The 14,388-nt window shown below is 34.4% G+C and overlaps 1 protein-coding gene across 1 annotated transcript in view; it reads right to left on the minus strand.

The window, feature by feature from the left end:
- The window catches only part of CPS1 (carbamoyl-phosphate synthase 1), a 127,532-nt gene that overhangs the window by 58,826 nt on the left and 54,318 nt on the right, over positions 1-14,388 (minus strand). Inside the window, exons 16-21 of the mRNA XM_058300192.2 lie at positions 13,972-14,100; positions 11,294-11,438; positions 9,577-9,787; positions 8,020-8,218; positions 4,434-4,610; positions 640-758 (exon numbers count right to left, since the gene is read on the minus strand). Coding sequence (XP_058156175.1) covers positions 640-758; positions 4,434-4,610; positions 8,020-8,218; positions 9,577-9,787; positions 11,294-11,438; positions 13,972-14,100 — 980 coding nt within the window. The remainder of the gene's footprint in view (positions 1-639; positions 759-4,433; positions 4,611-8,019; positions 8,219-9,576; positions 9,788-11,293; positions 11,439-13,971; positions 14,101-14,388) is intronic.

Here is a 14,388-nt window from a genome sequence, read left to right on the forward strand (position 1 = left end):
AAAAAGTAGATTTTAAAGAACAGATATTAATAGAATATTCTGAACATGAATAGAAATTTTAAAAGGAATTGCACATGAAGGAAATAAAAATGTAAATGAGTCAGAGGTAAAGAGTCTATTAAGAGAAACTTATGTGTGGCTTATTTGTATGCTGAACTGGAAGACCCTATGTTAAAAATATCAGTAGAATGCAAGGGGAATGTACTTGCTCATCAGTATATGGCAATGGGTAACTTGATATGAAAAAAGAAAAACAGGCATCAGAACTTAGAGAAAAATTCATAGAAAACAGGGCTATTATTCATTTAATTATTGGTCGATAAAATTTTGGGAATCAAATAATGCATGTATTCATAAATGTACACATATCTTTATAAATTTAAAAGATATTTCTAATAAAATCATCATGTTTAATGGCAAGAGTGGGGGGTAGAAGATGGTTAAAAGTATTAATAAATTCTTTTCACAGAATAAACATCTAAAAACTACCATGTGTCTTTTGATTATGGTTACTGTTTTCCAACCTTGGCACTATTTACTTCAGTGAAGCAGAGTGTTGACCAAATGCTTATTGGTGATAGGAAGGCACTAGAAAATGCACAGAAGATACTGGAGTCAATCAGAGCAATATTGTCTTACCTGCTGAGCCCTTTCAGTGTCTGTTCCATGATTAAAATATCACGCATCTTATATAAAAACCACTTGTCAATAGCTGTGAGCTTCACAATATCATCAAGGGACATGTTGTCCTCCATAGCCTGCCAAAAGGAAAAGAGATACTTTCTTTGACAAACACTTTACAAATGTATTGTTTGGCTGAAAGCAGTTATATCCCCCTCCATATTGTTTAAACAGCCTAAGACTATAGATAAATAATAAAAATGAAATTAAAAGGAATGAAATTTCTTCCAATAAATGGAAAGATTTTGGTAACTATACCACAAGTGGATACAGAGAAGGTGCACTGAGTTAGTCAGAGAGGTGTGTGCTCAGAAAAGTAGCCCTAAAAGGCCCTGTCTACCTGGTCTACATCTAACTATTTTACCAATTTTATCCTAAATTTAATATGTCTTTGTAAAATTAAATAGAATCTCTTAAAACTGTAGTTTTAATTAAGCCAGATTAGTATGAAAATTTAGAATCAATATAATGATCATTTAGCTTACATTGTAGATAATATAATTATCCTTCAGTAAATAGCATATTTTTATCCACTCATTTCACATTTCACAAACATACAACAGTCAGTGGGAATTTACAGATCAAATCTGGCTTGATGTTATTTCTCTAAAATATTTCCTCAAAGAGAATTTTAAACAATAAATAATTTGTAACTGATCCTATGATTTTTGTGCTAAGGCATAGCACTTTACAAAATTCCAATACATTCCAAAGCAATGTAGTAAAACCTTCTATTCCAATAGGTAGCTCAGCCTTTTCCTCAAGCTTACTTTAACAATTTCTCAAAGATAAAATTATATCTATGGGTGATTAAGCTGAGTAACAATGTAACTAAAGGAAGAGATAAACACTCAAAACCAAATTTACATCTTCAAAAGATGTCTATATTCATATTCTTTAACATTTAAAAAAAAAGATTTATACCCAGTAAAAAATAACAATTAAACACTATTCCAAAACAGCATATTTTAGAATGGTACATTTTATTTTTAATTCTGATTAAGTAATTTATGTAACTAGAAACTTTATTCTTATATTTCAACATAGGGAGTTTTTCTCAAGCTCACTTTTCAGGATTCCCATTTTATTTTTAAATTTAGATACTAATATATACTATGTATGTGCATATATGTCCATTCTTGAGTTTCTTGATTTATTTTTATAATCAGGGAAACCATAAAAATAAGTGTTGAGGTACAACATAATTCTGTTGACCAGAATAAAATGATATCCCACAGAGGTATCGAAGCTATATTCATTTCCTAATGAACAAAAGAAACTACTCTGGCTTCTTTTGTTTAATTCTCCCTGTAATTATAGTCAGGCTCCTAAGGACTTAATATTCTGTTCTATTTTCCAAGTGATTAAAGACCCAATTAGATGTCGGTCATCATCGCTGTGAGCTGGATAGAACCTTGAGTTAGTGATAGTTTTGACAGAACAAGTGATGTTTTCACACAATCACACACAGTAATCACCCTCCGACTGAGGCGGGCATAGAATCCCACAGTCATTTTACAAGGAGGAAAGGCAACTACTGTCAAATCCACAGTTTTTAATGGAAAGTAAGGTCCTGCCCAAGTCTTAGGACTTCTTCAAGCACTGCACCTTTGCCATGTCGCATCGCTGTAATGAAGTTCATAATAACCCAAACAAGTTTGGGTTTACTTTAGCATCCCCCAAATCAAAAATAGGGTCATTCCATTCTCCCCCAAATCAAAAGGGGTGATGATCTAGTCATTCTGAAATGATACCACAAAAATCAGACCTCAGAGCAAGTTGAATTTTTCTAAGAATCATGAGAGTGAGGGAAGCTTTATAAACTGCCTTCATTTTTTACTCCTTCAACCCTCCACAGTCCTTACATTCTTTGTCAAAATCACCAAGTTCCTGGTTGCTGTGGAAATGAACAGTAATGATGACCTCTATTAGAAATCAGTCCCTTCTCCTGGCACTCTGGCAGACAATAATTTATGTCTCAGTCCCTGCACTTCTTGCTTTTACTTGGGGTACTCCATGAAAGAAAGAACCTCACACATTCCCCCTGAATTCTCCTCCTTTATAAGACTGTTAGAAAAGAATGAGAGATTTGCTCGAGTTTTAACTGCCTGGCTGGGAACCTAGAAATGCTCCTCTTTTTAAGTCTGCTCAAAATGACAGAAACATGATTGCTAGACCTAAGGAAAAAAAAATCATTTACTGACCATTGCCTAGAAAAAGAAATACACAATTGTGTGAGTATATGTATATACACACAATTATATAAATGTATATATCTACTATATATATATTTATATATTATAAACCTTGTGTACTTTCACATCTCATTTTAAAATATGGATGAATGATGTGTATTGCTTTTTAAATAAAAACCTGAAAATAGGAGCCATAAACAAAGAAGCTAACATGACTTTCTCAAATAACCGCTTATTACTGCCACGCACACCTCATGAAACATGTTAATTCTCTATTACTTTGAAATTCAACATCTAGAAAAGTCCATCAAGAGACACTAGCATCTCTCAGAATTCCAATGGGACATAAATGATTTGCATTTGGAAACCCTAAGGCTGAAGGGCCTGTACATTACAGGCAAAGAAGGCAATATCTCTTCTCTTTTCCCTCTTGCCAGGATTCTCCAATACATGGACGGGAAAGTTACAGTGAGTTCAAAATCACTAATGGCATTTTTCTGCTGCTACGAAGGTAAATTACAAAGATGGATCCTATCTTTAAAGATGAAACTCTTTTCATCACCTCATCCCACATACCCACACGCACACAAAAAATGGTCCGCGGGGCTTTGTAGCCCCAATGAGGTTAGATACTGTTAAAGGATTAACGCCTGTGCTTTCTTAAATGTCAAAAGCCATTCAGGGATTTCTGGCCAGACAGATCCCAGCTGCCCAAATCACCTTTTATAAAATCAGATGAGCTGAAACTTCAAAACTCTAAGCACAGTAAACATGAAAGGAGATTAATATGGCATTTAATTTACATAAAAAGGAACTAGTGGGTGGAAGTGAGAAATTTAGGGCTTTTTTGTTCTAAAAGTAAGACCAATAAAATAATTATATGAAAAAGTCTGTAATCATGGAGTTCTTTATAGTCTTTTGTTGTTGTTGTTGTTGTTGTTGTTTAAAACAGAGAAAGACGCAAATAAATAAAGCTTGTTCTAGGATCTTAGGTAGCAAATCTTAAATGATGCTATTTTTTTTGCATCTCTTTTTCTAAAACACAGTGTAACTCATTTCAGGGAGCAAGTAATGAGAGTGATAGGAAGCCAAGACAAGTATAATCAAATCTACTTAGCAGAATTGATACTACATTTACTAAAGAAGAAGGGAATTTTATCTATGTGATTATCCTTTAAAACTGCAATGTGTCTTTAAGCCAGGCTAAAAGTCAAATAAAGAAAGATAATGTTTCATTAAGAATAGAATTATCTGATAAAATCCATAGATGGATTTTTTTAAGTGTACAATCAATTGTATTTGGTATAATTGTGCATTCATCAATTCCATCAGGTTTAGAGCATTTTCATTATTCCAGAAAAAGCAAAAGCAAAAACCAACAAACCAAAGAAAACTTATTACCTCTCATAGATGGATTTTAATACTATTAAACAGAATTGGAATATTTCCCCAAAAAATCCTAGAATTAAAGACCATTTTGTGATTCAGTTTTGCTCAAGTCCAGGCTGACTATATTTTGGAACAAGTAGTATTTCTAGGCCCATTGTCATATATTACCTTAGCAATGGCATAGATGCGGGTGCTGGAGGGTTCAGCCAACTCTTTCCTAAGATCGAGATTGGATGGCCAATCTTTGTTCATTGGTAGACGGGGAGTGAAACCATCCACAGATGGGTGGCACATCCGTAAAGCCTTCTGGAAACTCTCCTCAAAGGTGCGACCAATTGCCATGACCTGTAACACACATTTGAGATCTCATATTTTAAGAAAGAGCTTTTTAAATTTTTAAAAGAGCAGAAAGTGGAAGTTTCTTTAGGAAAGACATAAAAACGAAAATTAAACACTAATAAGATTTCTACTCAAATATTAGGTCGCCGCCCCCTCCATGGCTTTGGTATAATAAGAGTAATTAATGTTAGGCATTAGGTCATTCTTTTATCACTTAGGGAATTCAGCTATATTTGTTGAGATGGATGAGGGAAATTATCTGGATCATAGCATTAAACTATGAATGTGTGGCCATAGCATATAGAAACCCATTTAATAAGACCTGGTATTTATGCAGATGTCCTTCATAACAGAAAGGAAATGAAGAGAAAGCAGACATATATTAACATAAAAACAGATCTATTTCTTAGTGGTATTAGGATCCAAGTCAAGTTGGCTTTCTTTATAGCTGAACATTAATATTAATAGAACCTTGAGAATCGTAACAAATATTGGCAGATTCAGATTTTGAATGTAGGTAGAAACTAAATTACTCATGGCAAATTTCTTGTGTCTTCTCACAAATTTTAGAGCTGATTTTACATCAATCAACTAGAAAAACCATGTGATGATTTAGTTGGCACAAAGTACAAGTCAGAACTAAAATTCGGATTGACCTTGCAGCCTGGTCAGGTCTCTTCATTGGATAAACACTCACTTTGAATATTTTCATGAAATAATAGATTTCTCTAAAATTTTGATCTCCAATTTAAAATAACAGTCATAACACTGCCTTCAGTCAACTTCCATGATTCCTCAGATAGACAGACCTGAAGTCCCATTAATGTCAGTTTAGGAAATCTTCATGTCAATTGTGTGACATGATACATATTCAAAGATCACTAAACCCAAAAAGGTAACCTTTTCACACTGATCCAAATTTAATTAGAAATAAGGAAAGATTCACAAGCACAGGAATAAACAAAATGTTAATCCAAATCGGATATGAATTTCTGAGGCATAGTGGTATTTTTAAAAGTTAGGCAACATGTTTATAGATTTCTAGCCTAGGCAAGGGAAGAGACTACCAGAAATAAGATATTTTATGGTGCCATACAATTAATAAAATGTTTATTGCATATATAATAAAATTTGTGCATATAATGTATTTAAAAGTTGGCCCTAAAGGAATTGAGTCTATAAGTAAATCACCATAAATTATTATTTTAAGCACACTACACACACTAGTAGAGGGGGTCCATTCAATAAAAGAGAAATAAACACATAAAGGAATATAAAATTTTGTGTTTGCTCAAAATTTTTGCTTTTCAATACTGCATATTATTTAAATTCACAAAAAATACAAATTTCACCATTTTTCAGAATTCCTATCATTACCTTCCCTGAACCTACTCTATTATAGTCTCATAGTACCTGTGTCTAAATAGTGTGTTATAACTTTTAGCACAGTTTAGTTTATATTGCACTTGATTCTGCTTACATATTCTGAATCTACCAACTGCAGATAATATTACGTTTATCTATATCTTTTTCACTGTTTTTTTCCACAGTATCTTAGATGCACAAAAATCAGAAAGTGTTTGCTAACCTGAGTTGAACTAAATATAAGGTGTTAAATATTCACTGATTTAAAAATCCTTCAGCTAATAAGCCCCAAATGAAACTATTACAAAATTTTACCATATTCTTTGGCCTAAAAATTTTCTGTGAACCTTATGAAAAGGGACACTTCCATAAATTGTAACCACACTAAACAACAGTTGCTTATATGACTGAAAAACTATCAACACAGCTTTTTAGTGATAAATGAGTTCTAATTGTATTATGCACTAAAAAGCATGATAGAGTGATTAAGGTTAAATAAACTATGAAGGAAGAAAAATACTACTTGATATTTTAAACTAGTAAGACATTATAATTTCAAAGGTCAAGATTTTCCTTAACTGTCATTACTTTAAAATCCTTCATTAATATCTTGGAAATGAGGGAAACGAATGTAGTAATACTCTTTTCCTTTATGTATAAATATGATGGACTGTCAGTAATTCTTTTCTTTTTGGTGATGGATTTAAGTTGTATTTCCTGTGATTAGTAGCATGCACTCCTGAAATGGTTGACCTGAGTGTAGACTATTATCTGTGACATATGTCAAATGGAGGCCAGTGTGGAGATTGAACCCATAAATACCTTTTGCTCTGTGCTCTAACTAGCTTAGATACTTAGACATAAACTAAGAGCTTAATATTGGTCATCAAGAAGAGAAAGCTGAGACAGAGAGTAAGATGAAAGAGAACTAAGTAAGTAGATAATAGATAGATAATAGGTTGAGAGATAAATGATAGAGATATATAGATGGTCAAGAAAGAGGTAGTGAGAGATTTGGGTATATTCATACTGCTGATATTTAAAATCTGTATTCCTAAACCACATTTATTAATATTAATATAATAATAATAATATTTAATTCCATTTATTGGGGGTGTACTATGAACATACCTAAAGATATTACTATTTATGTGTATTAATCCTAAACCTTTATAAATCCATCACAGCTGGTATTATCATCTCCATTTTTCAGATGGGGAATCTGAGGCTCAGTAACTTCCCTAGGAGTTTCCAGCTAGGGGAGGCAAGGCCAAGTGTAAAACCCAAATCCATCCTGTTCCAAATCTCATGCTATCTCCATCATGCCAACTCAAGAAACCCTTTAATGGGGGAAGGAAAGGAAATGAATCTCAGAGGCAAGAATCTAAATTTCTTTCTTTCCTCCCTCACAGAAGAACTCTGCATCTTTGAAGTTGGAATGATCAAAAGCTAATTTTAATTTCAAATAATATGAAATGAAACATTGTGAAAAATCTTCTAAAGGTAATAAGCACTTAGAACTTTTCAGTATAATGAAAGGGGGATTAATATTCTATTGTGCTCTTTTCAATTTACAATTTTAAAAGAGAAGGTCCCTGAGAGATCTTCTAGACCAGTGCTTTTCTTTTATAGATTTGAGAGTGAGGTCTAAGGAAGTTAAAGCCATACCTTGTCTGAAGGAACTAAAATTGAATTCTTAACCACAATTCAGTAGTCTTTTCAATAAACTGTGTTGTATTTTATATTAACTTACTTTTTTTATTTGGTTATAACTCATTATGACTCAGTTATACTATATGAGCATGTATCTCCATATATGTATATAATATATCCACATATATGGCCTCCCCTTTTGAATAGAAGCTCTTAGAATCCAGTAAAATGGCCATGTAGCATATGCCATAAACACTAGGATGGTAATGAAATGTGAATATTTATTCTCTAATGAAGCATCTGGCAACCAGGCAAACTTACAATGATTAATAGCATTAGAATTTGACAAAATAAACTGAGAATGAGGACTAAAAAGAGAAGTAAACCAAAGTCTCACCTCTCCTACACTTTTCATAGAGCTACCAATTTTGCTAGAGGTTCCATGAAAACGGTCAAGATCCCAGCGAGGAATTTTGGTAACCATATAATCCAAGCTGGGTTCAAAGCAGGCAGATGTCTTCCCTGATACAACGTTCTTGATTTCTGGAAGTGGGATTCCTAGTGCAATCTTTGCAGCAATGAATGCTAATGGATATCTGTAAAAGAGGACACAAACTTCTTTTTAATTTTGTCTTTGAGCAAGAAGTATTGAAAACAACTCAAAATAGAAATTGGTCTTTCATAGAAATTCTGGTATTATTCTAACTTCAGGGCATATGATACACCTGATTCCCTGTCCTGTAAGAATATTTAATACCCATTTATACAACAACATGAGTCAGGACAAAAAGTATGGAGGTATAGGTCACAGAAGCATTTACTCTCTATGCCTACTATATATTGTTGCAACACCCAGCCTTCACCTCCTCAACACCAAATCACTATCTGCCTCTATATAAGAGGTGTTCACTAATGCTTAATAACCAATCTGCAAAATCTGCAAAATATTCTTCTGAAAAAATATATCCATGTCTGTGCCTAGGAAGACAGAGGTACTATGAGGCAAGCTACAGTCAGAAATCATAGACACTACAAGTTTGGTTTCTTACTATGTCTCCAAATTATCTGACTTTGAGCTCCTTACAAAACTAGCACTCTGAGAACTTGACTATCCTCCTTGGGGAATGTCATTTTGGTACTGGGAGTTGAGAAATAATTCACTGAACTATAGAAGTACATATGAGTTCCTTTAGCCCAGCTCCCCCTGTCTTACAGATGAGGAAACTAATTGAAGCAATTAGTGATTTGCCCAAAGTCACACAGTCAGTTGAAGAACCAGAATAAGAACTAAGGTCTCCACCACTCCATGCAGCACTTTGCAGCTATATAAAATATCTATGGAGGCAAATATTTTGTTAATTTAAAGCCATGTAATTTAAAGGTCAGGTGCTAAATATGGTAAAAGAAACAAAAGTTCTTAATGTTCTCTATATGCTTGCTAGCAGTTGCTAAAAGGGACAGCAAATTTATTTATTTGGTTACAACATTTGCCTGTGGAAAATATTATGTTTTTTAGTCTTACAGAGTTATAAAATAAGAATAAAGTATATTGAAGGCTTGGCTCCAGTGAACTATTTGTCTATAGTTCGCTATAGGGCTACATGCCTGAAGAAGCCAGTTGAGAACTAAAATTAAGGATTAATTTGCACTTTTTAACAACATCTGCAAAGTGCAATTAAGAAGCAAATTTTTTGCAACCTTCTTTGATCGCCCACATTTTGATTAGTTTATGATTAGCTAGCAAACAAAGCCAGCTAGCAATACCATTTGCCTCAGTCTGGCAGCAAGCTCATTAATAACCATGTCCTTAGGGCCCCACAAATGATTTTTGGAGCCGGCATACAAAAATGGGAAATACAGTTTGTAAATACAGCACAGATTTCCACTAGCTGTCAATTTTCCATTTCTATCTGTGAGAAATTTGTAAACCTAAAATTAATCATTCGGATTTTACCCGGTGGCTTTTGAGGCCAGGGCAGAGCTTCGGGACAATCTGGCATTCACTTCAATGATGCAGTATTCCATTGAGGTAGGGTGTAGGGCAAACTGAATGTTGCATTCCCCCACAATGCCCAAGTGACGAACAACATTGATTGAAGAACGCCTCAACATCTGAAACTCGGCATTGGAGAGTGTCTGAGCAGGGGCCACGACCACTGAATCACCTGGGCAGAAAAATAGCACTTGTTATTTGGTGGTGGAGCCCAATAACCAGCTTCAGTGACTTCACAATCTACTTGCTTGATACAAGGCAGACACAGAACACCGTGAGGGTTTGCTGGGAAAAGCATTATCTTAGGGCAACACGTGTGAGGCGCATCGGGTATTATTAGTCCTGATTCTTGTTTTGCATTTATTATCCTTAACATGGCTTACTGAAATCTCTCTAGCTTTCTAGATTCATGTAGTTACCAAGGCTTCAGTCATCTACTTTACTGGATTGGCACGAACCTCTTCAATTTCCCTTCTCTTCATCTGAAATTACCTTTCTCTTTTGAGTTCTTTGGTCTGTGGAATGGTATCGCCCCGTTGCCTAGTCAGGCTGATCCACCTCTTCTGTGGATCTCACTGCTTCCCATTTCCTCACCCCATCCCAATCAGAGTCTCTTACATCTTCAAATTCTGCCCCCTCTGCCCACAAAACAAACTCAAAGCTCTATTGGCACAAGAAGCCCCTCCTTTAACACTGCTAAACAATCATACAAACCTTCTCTCTCATTCTTTATATGACTAAACTTCTTGAAAATTTGCCACTTCTGGATAATCCCATTTTACCATATAATCACTTCAAATCTGGCTCACAACCAACTTTGCATTGAACTGCCTTCTTGGACTTCCACAAAAGTCAAGTGAAATTCTCATTCTTGACCTTTTGTCACATTTGATGCAGCCAAAATCAAAGCTACTTCATAAAATATTTTCTTGTATTGATTTACTAGGCACTTTTTACCCTGGTTTTCTTCCTTTCTATCAGTCCCTTCTTTTTTTTCAACACTAATGCTTTATCTTTCTCCCACTCTGTAAATCTAAATGTTATCTGAAGTTCAGCCTTTGACCCTATTCTCTTCCCTTTCTCCACCTATGGCTTTCCATACTTCAATTATTTTTGTTGTACCAATGACTTCCAATATTTTGTACCAATTTCTTTCTGTCCCTTATTTCTTGAATCCCAGTTCAACATTCTCAACTGTCTTCTTGAGAGTTCTACTCATACCTCAAATTTAGCATTTCTAAAGCCTAAGTCATCATCTATGCCCTTTCCTGCTAACTAAATTCCATTCCTGCAGCATCTATTCTATTATGTGTGCTATTTTCTCACTCACTTGGTGACTAACACCTCAGTCTGTTTTAAGCCTTCCTCAGTCTTACTCCTTACTTCTCATTACCAAGCCTTAAAGATTTTGCCTCCATTATGTCACTTATATTTCACCACTTTCCTCAAATAAAATCTGGAAAATAATACTCGCATTACTTCATAGGATTTTTGGGAAATTAAATATTTATGAGAGAATTTTCAATACTGTAAAATACTATATTTGTGTAAAAAGTTATCACTAGTCTGCCAACTAAAAACAGCAATTTGAAGAAAAGAACTTTATAAAGACTGCTATGGGCCATCAAAGACATGAGCTAAAGGCATTTGCTACCATTCTTGAGGATTCTTTGCCTACCTGTATGAACGCCCATGGCATCAACATTTTCCATGTTACAGACAGTGACACAATTGTCATCAGCATCTCGGACCACTTCATACTCAATTTCTTTCCAACCTATCACTGACCTCTCCACCAGAATCTGATTGGTCATTGCAAAGGCCTGGAAATTAGGGACAAATAATATTAAAGGGTAAGGAAGGACACTGTTTGAAATGCAGATATTTGGCAAAATGCCCCAGCCTATATCCTGGTCAGCACTGAAGTCTCAGGCTCAGTCTCAATCATCCTCTACACTCCAGAAGGCACAATGTGTCAGAAAATCAGCAGGGTGCTAGGAATAGCATCCTGCATGAATATGCTTGATTTACATTATTGAGGCTTGCCATTCAAAGTGCTGATATGACATTAAATCAAACTAATTTAGGAAAAAGAGAAAATAATTGAGCAATCAAGCAGAGGGAAATGAAATTATTTCAGCAGCTAGGCTTCTGTAAAACGAGAAAATGTGATAAGTGTGAATACATGTAGAAAAATAAGTCTAAAGATTCTGGCTTTCTCTAAAATAGTGGAGGGTACTTTGTACAGTGACACACACAATAAAAGTTAGTTGATGTTGATGAGGAGAAGAAAGAAGATGATGATGGTTGTAAACAGTTAGCCAAGATGGCATAGGAAACTTAGGAATTACAAGAAACATATGCAACTATTATTATAGTTAATCACTGCCTAAGTGCTTAAATACTCTGAGTCATATATCATGTATGCCTGATTAGGCAGCTATGAATTAGTATAATTATCATTCCATATTTACTGAGTACCCATGGTGGGTAGAATACTGAAACCAAGATATGATGGAGGCAGTCTTTAACCTTAGGAGAGTTAGTGGCTGAAAATTCAAGACATAGATGTCTCTTTGTCTCATAATATATTTGATTTGGGATGCCAGTAAAAGGAAGGCAAAGCTACTACTCAAAGTCGTTTGAATTTTTCCAAATGATTAGCAGGCAGTATAATAAAATAATGACTCACTGTAAGTTTTTCTACAATGTGTCTCAACAAAATTTTTTTAGCCTCAGTCATCACTTCAGACCAGGAGGCACAGCAGATGCAGCTGAAAATGCAACATATTTGTCCCCACAGCTATCCCTCATGAGGTTTTCAAAGTGGTGAGGAAACTCTGTAGGCAGTGTTAACAATTTAATAGTGATTAATTTGTCATTAGGATTGCCAGCTAAAAGAAATCTGGGAAGCAAAGGGTGTGAATTTTGGAGAGTTCTTTGTATTCTAAGGGTGTAGAAGGGATGTATGGGTAGAAGGACAATTGAAATCATCTTTACATGTTTCCTTGGCTTTTTACTTCTTTTATTTTAGTGGAATATAAATAATCGAATGTTGTCACATTCTGATATTGTCTTTATTGTAAAGTGAACTTTTTCAGATTAAAAATTTGGTATTCAGAGTAGATTTTTATGTAGTGAAAAATATAATAATATTTTGAATAAACTATAGTATACATTGGCATTATTGGCAGTAATAATAAGCTTGCTAATATTTAAAACATTTAGAACATCTAATATGCTAGAAGAAATAAATGTATATACCTCTATAAGCATGTTTTTACTTTAAACATATTTGATTCGGAAGTCCAAAATAGAATCAAGAAATATTTATAATAGATATTTCCCCCTTTTTTTTTTTTTTTTGCAGATTTAGAAAAACTAAATCCAACTTGCTGACAGGTAAACCTATTATTGTTATTTAAATATGTTTAATTGTATTTATCTATTACAAAACTCCTGTCTATAATTCAAAGGCCTCATTTTGTTTCACTCCAAAAATAAATAATGATGAAGCTATTAGCTGTGCTTGAGCTAATTATTAAGCACTTGCCAAAGTACTAGCCCTGTCAATAATTCTGTCAGAGTCACTTCCATGCCTGCAAGTACAGGGCCTTCCAGGTTGCATATGTACTCACTCATTCAGCAAGGATCACTAGGTAAAGTTCTAGGCTGTGGAAGCAGAGTGTAGAAAAGTTATTTGCCCTTTTGGAGCACATTGCTTGTCTTGGTCTCGAATTTATTGTTTCGAGCAAATGTTACTTTTCACAAGATTTTCCCTCTTAATATTTAAGAATAAAAATGTTTAGTAAAGTGTCAAAGTCAATTGATAGAAAATATGAACACTCAAATCTCACTTTTGTTTATATGTGTGCATGGCAGTTGGCAGAAAGTTTGTCCATTGATGTTACTGAGAAGTTTATACCACATATATTGTAGACACCTAAGTTTTGGATAAAGCTAAACTACTCATTGTATTTTGTTCCACTTGCTGGATACTGATGAGGTCACATTCTTTCAAAAAATAATGGAAAAATGGAACATTTTAGCCTTTTTTAAAAAACCACTGAAAATTTTTAGCGTAATGGGTGTCTTGAAACAGATTTTGAGGCAGAGTAAAATGCTATTGGATTAAATGCATATCACTGAAATCGATAGAGATGGAGTTCTATGGAGAATGACCATGAGTCATTCTGTAGTACATTTCCCTCTTAATAGCTTTACCTCTTTGACCACACATTTAACAAATAGAGCAAAGGTAACAATTTCACTTCTGTATAACTTTCTCTAATTGACACTGTATATCAAATCTAACCAAACATGGTTGGTAAGAACGTTGTCCTTGGAAACATATACCTTCGTGCTGAGGTCCATCAAGGTCTCCTTATCAGGGCAGATGCCTGAGCCTAACCCACCCAGTGCATAAGCAGAACGAATCATCACTGGGTAGCCAATGGTGTCAGCTGCCTTTAGCGCATCCTCAATCTGTCAACAAGAACAAGGATCCAAAGTTTTAAAAGCTGACCACCCTCACAGAAAAGACTACACCAGAGGGCCTGGCATTTGCTGTAAATTAAGTTAGTTGTGGAAAGTGAGTACAGAAAAGTTCTATTATTCCCTTATATCCTTCTAAAAAATGTTTTCTAAATTTTAATTAAAACTCTAGGATAGTGGTGAGTTTCTGTTGTTTGTTTTTAATACGTAGGAAAGACTTTTTCACATTTTGTAGTAAATTTTTTCAGTAAATTTTAACTTGTTATCCAAAAATAAAAC

This window comes from Dasypus novemcinctus, chromosome 7 (assembly GCF_030445035.2).
Source record: "Dasypus novemcinctus isolate mDasNov1 chromosome 7, mDasNov1.1.hap2, whole genome shotgun sequence".
In the NCBI taxonomy this organism is placed as follows: Eukaryota; Metazoa; Chordata; class Mammalia; order Cingulata; family Dasypodidae; genus Dasypus; species Dasypus novemcinctus.